The 9,820-nt window shown below is 37.8% G+C and overlaps 1 protein-coding gene across 1 annotated transcript in view; it reads right to left on the reverse strand.

The window, feature by feature from the left end:
- The window catches only part of LGSN (lengsin, lens protein with glutamine synthetase domain), a 67,776-nt gene that overhangs the window by 6,549 nt on the left and 51,407 nt on the right, over positions 1 to 9,820 (reverse strand). Inside the window, exon 3 of the mRNA XM_010852990.1 lies at positions 7,775 to 7,972. Coding sequence (XP_010851292.1) covers positions 7,775 to 7,972 — 198 coding nt within the window. The remainder of the gene's footprint in view (positions 1 to 7,774; positions 7,973 to 9,820) is intronic.

Consider the following 9,820-nt stretch of genomic DNA (forward strand, 5'->3'; position numbering starts at 1 on the left):
ATTCTTCGGCACTCAGCCTTCTTCACAGTCCAACTCTCACATCTGTACATGACCACAGGAAAAACCATAGCCTTGACTAGATGAACCTTTGTTGGCAAAGTAATGTCTCTGCTTTTGAATATGCTATCTAGGTTGGTCATAACTTTCCTTCCAAGGAGTAAGTGTCTTTTAATTTCATGGCTGCAGTCACCATCTGCAGTGATTTTGGAGCCCAGAAAAATAAAGTCTGACACTGTTTCCACTGTTTCCCCATCTATTTCCGATGAAGTGGTGGGACCGGATGCCATGATCTTTGTTTTCTGAATGTTAAGCTTTAAGCCAACTTTTTCACTCTCCACTTTCACTTTCATCAACATAACTACCTCTATTTAACACAAACAAGCTCTAGCAGTTACATTGTTTATGCTAAATTAGCAGTTGCTGTGTTTCCAACCTATTATGAACTATTGGGTGTTGTGCCCAAAATGAATAATTCCCCTTAAAGAAAATAAAATGTATAGGCACTTTAAAATAGACATATTGGATTAGGGCCCATCCTACAGATCTTGTCATTGTTGTCCAGTCACTCAGTCATGTCCTACTCTTTGCAACCCTATGGATTGCAGCACACCAGGCTTCCCTTTCCCTTACTATCTCCCAGAGCTTTCTTAAACTCATGTCCATTGAGTTGGTGATGCGATCCAACCATCTAATCCTATGTCATCCCCTTCTCCTCCTGCCTTCAATTTTGCCCAGCATAAGGGTCTTTTATAATGAGTCAGCTCTTCACATCAGGTGGCCAAAGTATTAGAGCTTCACTTTTGGCATCAGTCCTTCCAATGAATATTCAGGATTGATTTCCTTTAGGCTTGACTGGTTTGACCTCCTTGCAGTCCAAGGAACTCTCAAGAGTCCTCCAACACCACAGTTCAGAAGTATCAGTTCTTCAGTGCTCAAACTTCTTTATGGTCCAACTCTCACATGATTGCTGGAAATACCATAGCTTTGACTAGCTGGGCCTTTGTCTGCAAAGTAATGTCTCTGCTTTTTAATATGCTGTCTCGGTTAGTCATAGCTTTTCTTCCAAGGAGCAAGTGTCTTAATTTCATGGCTTCAGTCAGCATCTGCCATGATTTTGGAGACTAAGAAAATAAAGTCTGTCGCTATTTCCATTGTTTCCCCATCTATTTGCCATGAAGTGATGGGACTGGATGCATGATCTTTGTTTTTTGAATGCTGAGTTTTAAGGCAGCTTTTTCACTCTCCTTTTTCACATTCATCAAGAGGCTCCTTAGTTTCTCTTTGCTTTCTGCCATAAAGGTGGTGTCATCTGCATGTCTGAGGTTATTGTTATTTTTCTTGGCAATCTTGATTCCATCTTGTGCTTCATTCACACGACATTTCATATGATACACTTGATATAATTTAAACAAGCAGGGTGACAATATACATCCTGATGTACTCCTTTCCTAACTTGGAACCTTGGGAAACAGACTTTATTCAACATTATTCAACAATAATTATGTCTCTTAACACTCTGTCTTTAAATATAGTCACCTTCTAAGGTACTAGGGATTAAGACATCAACATATCAATTTTGAGAAGACAGAAATTAGCCTATAATAATATACTGACCAGTTTCCATTTTCTTCACCACCTGCCATATTATTTAATACATGTTTACTGTCTTTCCCCACTTTCATGTCAGCTCCAGGAGAGCTTGCCTATTTATTTATTTACTCAGTGCTATATCTCCAGTACCTATAGCAGAACAGATATATCACAGGCACTCACTGGCTATTTCTTTCATAATTTAATAATTAATGTTATATAATTAATTAATTAATGCATCTTGTGTGCTTTGATCTTGTCTAATTAAAAAGTAAAATTTGGCATCACGTGTTTTGATATGTATGCTGCTAAGTCACTTCAGTCGTGTCCGACTCTGTGCGACCCCATAGACGGCAGCCCACCAGGCTCTGTCATCCCTGGGATTCTTCAGGCAAGAACACTGGAGTGGGTTGCCATTTCCTTCTCCAATGCATGAAAGTGAAAATTGAAAGGGAAGTCACTCAGTCATGTCTGACTCTTCATGACCCCATGGACTGAAGCCTACCAGGCTCCTCCATCCATGGGCTTTTCCAGGCAAGAGTACTGGAGTGAGTTGCCATTGCCTTCTCCATTGATATGTATACTAAGTATCAATGTTTTAATTTATAAATTTAATTCTTTTACCAAATATGAGAGCCTTATTCAATAAAATTTCATTTCCAAGGCATCAACTAATCTGAATTGTCTGACTTTCTTTTCTTCAAATAAATCATACTTGCTAGTTACAATTAAATGTTTTAGTCAGCCCTTCCCAGATGTAAGATGAAGAGCAGGCAGAAATTTGCCAGCTCAGGGGTCATTTGTTTTCTTACAGTGTGGCTCCTGGGTGGTGTTTTCCTTTCTCTTCTTCTCAGAGAATTAATAAATTAAATCATTGTTCTTTTATAGAGGAAATGCAGGATAACCTGGCATGAAAACCAGGATAAAAACAATAAAAAGTCAGAGTGGGGGGAATTGCTTCTTGAAAAAATAGTTTTTAATAAATTCAAAGTAGTTATTACAGAGAAGAAAATATCATGTTGAAATTCCTTACATTTATTTTAAGGATTGACTTTAATATTTATTTTGAAATTATTTATTGGTGGTTTGTTTGGAGTTGTGAACTTTCTCATGCTTAAGGCCTATAAAAAAATCTATCTCTGGGCCAAAGCAGAAGATTCTGAATTAACCAAATTGAGTCAATCAATAATTGTATTTACACCCCTTGTCATAGTTGATTGGTGCAAAGAGAGCTCACAACACAGTTCTCTCCTCAGATATTGAGACTAAATTCCATTTCTCTCTTATGGCTGAAACTACATAAAACAAAAGCCACAAACTTTGGAAAAGCCAATGAGACCAGCAGATGTTTTCTCATTAGCCTTCCTAGGATTTTGGAAACTTTTAAAAATTAGTTGACATACATATTAGAAAATTTCATATAAAAATCTTGAGCTCAAGCTTCTCTTGAAGAAAGAGAAAGATTTGGAACACTGGGTGAACATTTCTCCACCACAACCATTGGCTGGGACTCTGGGGTGGCCTTCAAATGGGGTATGTATGCAGCTTCTAATTCATGGGTTGGCAAATGTTTTCTGGAAATGGGTACATAGTAAATATTTGCAGCTTTGTAAACCATGCAGTCTGTGTTGGTTGTCATATCATCTCTGTCATTATAGACTAAAAAGAGACATAGAAAATACAAGTTTATTTACTGAAACTGGTCAGTAAGCTGAGCTTGCACCTGGCCACAGTTTGTCATCCTCTGCTCTAGTTTCCTCATAGCCTGCACTCACTACTTTCTCACCAGCCCATCTCATTCATCGGCATTATCTGCCTGGTCTCTGTGGTATTGGTATTAATATAATAGACATTGATGCTTAGAGGCTGTTGGTGCTCATGTTCTTTGCTTCATGGAGAAATTCATGAAGCCACAGAGAATTGTAGAGATGAGAGATTATATGAATTTTCCCCAAGGTGTTGATACCCTAAACCCCGGAACTTATAGAATATGTTAAACTGCAGGGAAAATGGGACTTTGCAGATGTAATTAAGGTTACGGACTTTAAAACAGGAATATTGTCTTGGATTGTTCAGGTGAGCCCTTAAAAGGAGAGAAATTTAGTCAGCTGTAGGCAGAAAAGATGTGTGGAAGACAAAGAGTTCAGAGGAATTCCAAGTGTGAGAAGGATCTGAGGCACAACTGGCTCAGAGATATAGAACCAGAGGCTTCCAGGAGCTAAGAGCCACACCAGTTGGCAGGCAACACAGAACAGGGAACCTCAGTCCAGTGACTGCAAAGAACAGTGTTCTCCCAACAATCTAAATGGTATTGGAAGGGTATTGCTTCTTAGAGTCTCTGGCTAAAATATGAGATGGACAACACCTTGACTTTGGCCTTGCCATACTTGAAAGTAGAGAAATCAACTGTGCCAGCCCAAACTTCTAGTGTACATAACTGTGATATAATGAATTGTGTTCTTTTAAAATGATAAATTTGTTCAGAGACAACAGAAAACTAATATATATGGAGTCCTGATATTGTTCACACTTTGCCTCTTTGTCATCCTTAGGCCTTGTATGTAATAGAGAATTTTACCTTGCCCCAGAAGAGCTCTGGCCTTTACACTTAGCCCTGGTGGGTAATACATAATCCCTTAGGATGTCCTGTCTGATGAGGACAGGATGTCTTTGGTCTGTGGCCAAAGTAGAAAGTCCAGCAATGTCATTTATTATTGAGTCATGTGGTATCAACTTGACCCCAGTGGGCCTGGAGACTGAGGTCAGCTGTGTGGAGCTGACTGTGGAGTTGACTGTGGAGCTCCAATAAAGACTGGGCACACCAAGGCTCAGGTCAGCGTCCCTGGTTGGCAATACTTCAATTACTTTGTTGCGAGTCATTGCCAAGAGAACAGTGCTGTCCATGACTTCATTAGGAGAGAACAAATGGGAGCTACATGCTTAGAAGTTCCTTGGACACTTTATCATGAATATTTTCCATTGATTGACTTTAATCTGCATATTTTTTTCACTGTAAAAAACCATAATCTTGAGTATAATAGCTTTCAGTGAGTTCTGAATTCTTGTAGCCAATTACCAAAAAAAAATTTAGGGAACATCTCATCTTGAAACTGGTATCAGAAGTGTGAACAGCTGGTAGACACTACTTCTAACCTCACACCCTGATACATTTCTACTTTTCCAAACCTTGTTTCTTCAGTCTTTTCATCATGAATTCCCATGTGGAATAAATAGATTTTAAATTATTTTAAATTAGTATCTATCTCAAGGATCCCAATTTTTTGACCAATAAACTCATAGGCCAAAATAGCTATGTTATTGTCGATAACCCACAAATTTAGAATAGCAGAATTTCTAGTATCTGACCTTAATTTTAGGTCTTTCATCAATTTTGAGTTTATTTTTGTGTGTGGGGTTCTAATTTCATTCTTTTACATGTAGCTGTCCAACTTTATCAGCACCCCTTACTGAAGAGTCTATCTTTTCTCCATTGTATATTCTTGCCTCCTTTTTCACAGATTAAATGACCGTAGGTATGTGGGTTTATCTCTGGGCTTTTTATCCAATTCCATTGATCTATATTTCTATGTTTTTGTGACAGTAACATATTGTTTTTATTTGTAGTTTTGTACTATGTCTGAGGGCTTCCCTGGTGGCTCAGTGGTAAAGAATCTGCCTGCTAATGTAGAAGACATGGATCCAATCCTTGGGTTGAGAAGATCCCATGGAGAAGGAAACGACAACTCACTCCAGTATTCTTGCCTGGGAAATCCCATGGATACAGGATCCTGGCTGGCTACAGTCCATAGGGTTTCAAACAAGTCAGACAAGACATAGTGACTAAACAAATACAGCGCTATAGTCTGAAGTCAGGGAACAGATTTTGGAAGAATCTCTTTTTCTTTCTCAAGATTGTCCTTGGCCATTTGGAGTCTTTTGTGTCTCCATACAAATTGTGAAAATTTTCATTCTAATTCTGTGAAAATGCTTTTGGTAATTTGATAGGGGTTGCTTTGGATCTGAGGAGAAGGCAATGGCACCCCACTCCAGTCCTCTTGCATGGAAAATCCCCTGGGCGGAGGAGCCTGGTAGGCTGCAGTCCATGGGGTCGCTAAGAGTTGGACATGACTGAGCGACTTCACTTTCACTTTTCACTGTCACACATTGGAGAAGGAAATGGCAACCCACTCCAGTGTTCTTGCCTGGAGAATCCCAGGGACGGGGGAGCCTGGTGGGCTGCCGTCTATGGGGTCGCACAGAGTCGGACATGACTGAAGCGACTTAGCGCAGCAGCAGCTTTGTATCTGAAGATTGGCTTCAGTAGTCATTTTGACAATATTGATTCTTCCAATCCAAGGACATGTTATATCTTTCTATCTGTTGTGTCATCTTCAATTTCTGTCATAAGTATATTATAGTTTTCAGAATACAGGTATTTTGTCTTTGTAGGTAAGTTTATTCAAAGGTATTTTATTCCTTTTGATGTGATGGTAAATTGTATTGTTTCCTTAATTCTCTCTCTGATTTTTCATTGTTAATGTGTAGAAATGAGAGAGATTTCTGTGTATTAATTTTGTATCTTTCAATTTTACTGAATTCACTCATGAATTTTAACAGTTTCATCTTTAGGATTTTCTTAGTATAGTATTATGTCATCAGCAAAAACTGACATTTTTACTTCTTTTCCAATTTGCATTCTTTTTCCTTCTTTTTCCTCTCTGATTGCTATGGCTAGGGTTTTCAGAATTACATCGAAAAAAACTCTTAGAGAAAAGCATAGGCAGAACACTCTCTGACATAGCAATATCTTTTTTGATCCACCTCCAAGAGTAATGAAAATAAAAACAAAAATAAACAAATGAGACTTAATTAAACTTAAAAACTGTTGCACACTAAAGAAAACCATAAGCAAAGACAACTCACTGAATGGGGGAAGATATTTGCAAATGAAGCAACCAACAAGGGACAAATCTCCAAAATATACAAAAGACACATGCAGCTCAATATATAAAAAAAAAAACAAACAACCTAATCACATAATAAGTAGATCTAAATAGACATTTCTTCAAAGAAGACATATAGATGGCCAAGAGGCACATGGAAGGATGGTCAATATCAGTAATTATTAGACAAATGCAAATCAAAACTAAAATAAGGTATCACTTCACACCATATATCCAGAAAAAAACATAATTCAAAAGGGTACATGCACCCCCAAGATTCATTGCAGCACTACTTGCAATACTAAATGTCTATTCATGGAGGAATTGATAAAGAGGTGGCACATATATACAATGATAATTATTCAGCTATAAAAAAGAATGCAATAATGCCATTTGTAGCAACATGGATGAATCTAACAATTGTCATACTGAGTGAAGTAAGTCAGACGAAAACAAATATCATATTATATTGCTTATATGAGGCATTAAAAAATGGTAAAAATGATCCTATTAACAAAGCATAAATTGAGTCACAGATATAGAAAACAAACAGAGATATTAAGCAGGGAATGGGGGATGGGTAACTTGGGAGATTGGGATTGACATATATGCAGTGCTGCTGCTGCTGCCAAGTCACTTCAGTCGTATCCGACTCTGTGTGACCCCATAGATGGAAGCCCACCAAGCTCCCCCGTCCCTGGGATTCTCCAGGCAAGAATACTGGAGTGGGTTGCCATTTCCTTCTCCAATGCATGAAAGTGAGAAGTGAAAGGGAAGTTGCTCAGTTGTGTCCAACTTTTCGCGACCCCATGGACTGCAGCCTACCAGGCTCCTTCGCCAATGGGATTTTCCAGGCAAGGATACTGGAGTGGGGTGCCATTGCCTTCTCTGCTATATATAAAACAGATAGCTAATGAACCTACTGTGTATCACAGGAAACTCTATTCAATACTCTACAATGACCTGCATGGGAATAGAATCTAAAAAAGAAAAAAAAAAATAGAATAACAGATTTTCACTTTTAGAAAAGACTTGAGAGATCATCCATTGCAACTCTTCGTTTTTCAGGTGAGCAGCCTACTGGGCAAAGAAAACTAAAGCATTTTTATAAAGTGATAGGTGTATAAATTACAAGTATTCTGACTCCCAAGCTAATATCCAACATCACATTATCATTAACTCAGATACAAATTTGAGATTAGTGGCTATACCCATAAAACAGTTTGTTCCATAGTCCTTACCAGTATCACTGGAGTTTGGGTGAAATTCATCACCAGGATCATTGATTAATGTTGGAAGGGACAATGGTTTTATTGCTACTGTCTGATTTTTGGAGTCCTTGTCATCTGGTGTCAAATGAGATTCAGGAGAGCCAGGCGCCATGACTGGTTTGTTGGTATCCCCCAGTTTGTGGCACACTCTGAGGTTTCTATTCTTTTCTGTAGAAACAAACAAAAAAAAGTGTTAAGACCTTCTGCCCACTTTTGATTAGGTTGTTTTCTTGATATTGAGCTGTATAAATATTTTGGATATTAATCTCATGTTGGTCATGTCATTGCAAATATTTTCTCCCATTCCATAGATTGTCTTTTGTGTTTTGTTGATGGTTTCCTTTGCTGTGCAAAAGCTTTTAAATTTAATTAGATACCATTTGTTTATTTTTGTTTTTATTTCTTTTGCCTTGCTCTAAAGAAAATATTGACTAATGTAATAAAATATTGTCACAATTTATGTCTTCTAGGTGTTTTATTATGTCATGTTATATTTAGGTCTTTAAACCATTTTGAGTTTGTTTTTGTGTATGGTGTGAGGGAGTGTTCTAATTTCATTGATTTATATCCAGCTGTTCAGCTTTCCCAACACCAATTGCTGAAGAGACATTTTTTTTTCCCTTCCATTGTATAGGCTTGCCTCCTTTGACAAAGATTAATTGACCTTAGGTATGTGGGTTTCTTTCTAGGCTCTGTATTCTGTTCCATTGATATGTTTGCCTGTTTTTGTGCCAATACCATGATATTTTGATTACTGTAGCTCTGCAATATTGTCTGGAATCTGGAAGGATTAGACCTCCAGCTTGTACATTTTCCTCAGGACTTTGGCAATACTGAGTCTTTTGTGGTTCCATATAAATTTTAGAGTTATTTGTTCTGGTTCTGTGAAAAATTTCCTGGATAATTTGATAAGGTTATATCTGATTAAATCTACAGATTACTTTGGGTAGTATGGCCATTTGCACAAAATGAAATAGACATGTCTCCAAAGAGACATCCACATGGCCAACAGGCAAATGAAAAGATGCTCAACATCACCAATTATGATTATAATCACCAATTATGGCAAATCAAAAACAGTGAGGTATCATATCACAGCAGTCAGAATATCTATCACCAAAATGTCTACAAATAAATATTTGATAGAGTGTGGAATCTCTTATACTGTTGGTGGGAAAATAATGGGTGGGAAAAAGGGTGCAGCCACTATTGGAAAACTATATGGAAGCTCCTTTAAAAACTAAAAATAGAGCTACCATATGATCCAACAATCACACTCCTGGTCACATATCCAGAAAATATATGAAAGCTTTAATTTGAAAGGATACATGTACCACAGTATTCATAACAGAACTATTTACAATAGTCTAGACAAGGAAAAGAAATGCAAAAAGGCAAAATGGTTGTCTAAGGAAAGCTTACAAATAGCTGTGAATAGAAGAGAAGCTAAGGCAAAGGAGAAAAGGAAAGATATACCCATCTGAATGCAGAGTTCCAAATAATAGCAAGGATAGATAAGAAAACCTTCCACAGTGATCAATGCAAAGAAATAGAGAACAACAATAGAATGGGAAAGTCTAGAGATCTCTTCAAGAAAATTAGAGATACCAAGGGAACACTTCATGCAAAGATGGGCACAATAAAGGACAGAAATGGTATGGACCTAACAGAAGCAGAAGATATTAAGAAGAGGTGGCAAGGATACACAGAAGAACTATACAAAAAAGATCTTCATGACCCAGATAATCACAATGACGTGATCACTGCTCTAGAGGCAGACATCCTGGAATGTGAAGTCAAGTGGGCCTTAGGAAGCATCACTATGAACAAAGCTAATGGAGGTGATGGAATTCCAGTTGTGCTATTTCAAATCCTGAAAGATGATGCTGTGAAAGTGCTGCACTCAATATTCCAGCAAATTTGGAAAACTCAGCAGTGGCCACAGGACTGGAAAAGGTCAGTTTTCATTCCAATCCCAAAGAAATGCAATGCCAAAGAATGCTCAACCTACCGCAC

This window comes from Bison bison, unplaced genomic scaffold (genome assembly GCF_000754665.1).
Source record: "Bison bison bison isolate TAMUID 2011002044 unplaced genomic scaffold, Bison_UMD1.0 scf7180017864320, whole genome shotgun sequence".
NCBI classification, from domain to species: Eukaryota; Metazoa; Chordata; class Mammalia; order Artiodactyla; family Bovidae; genus Bison; species Bison bison.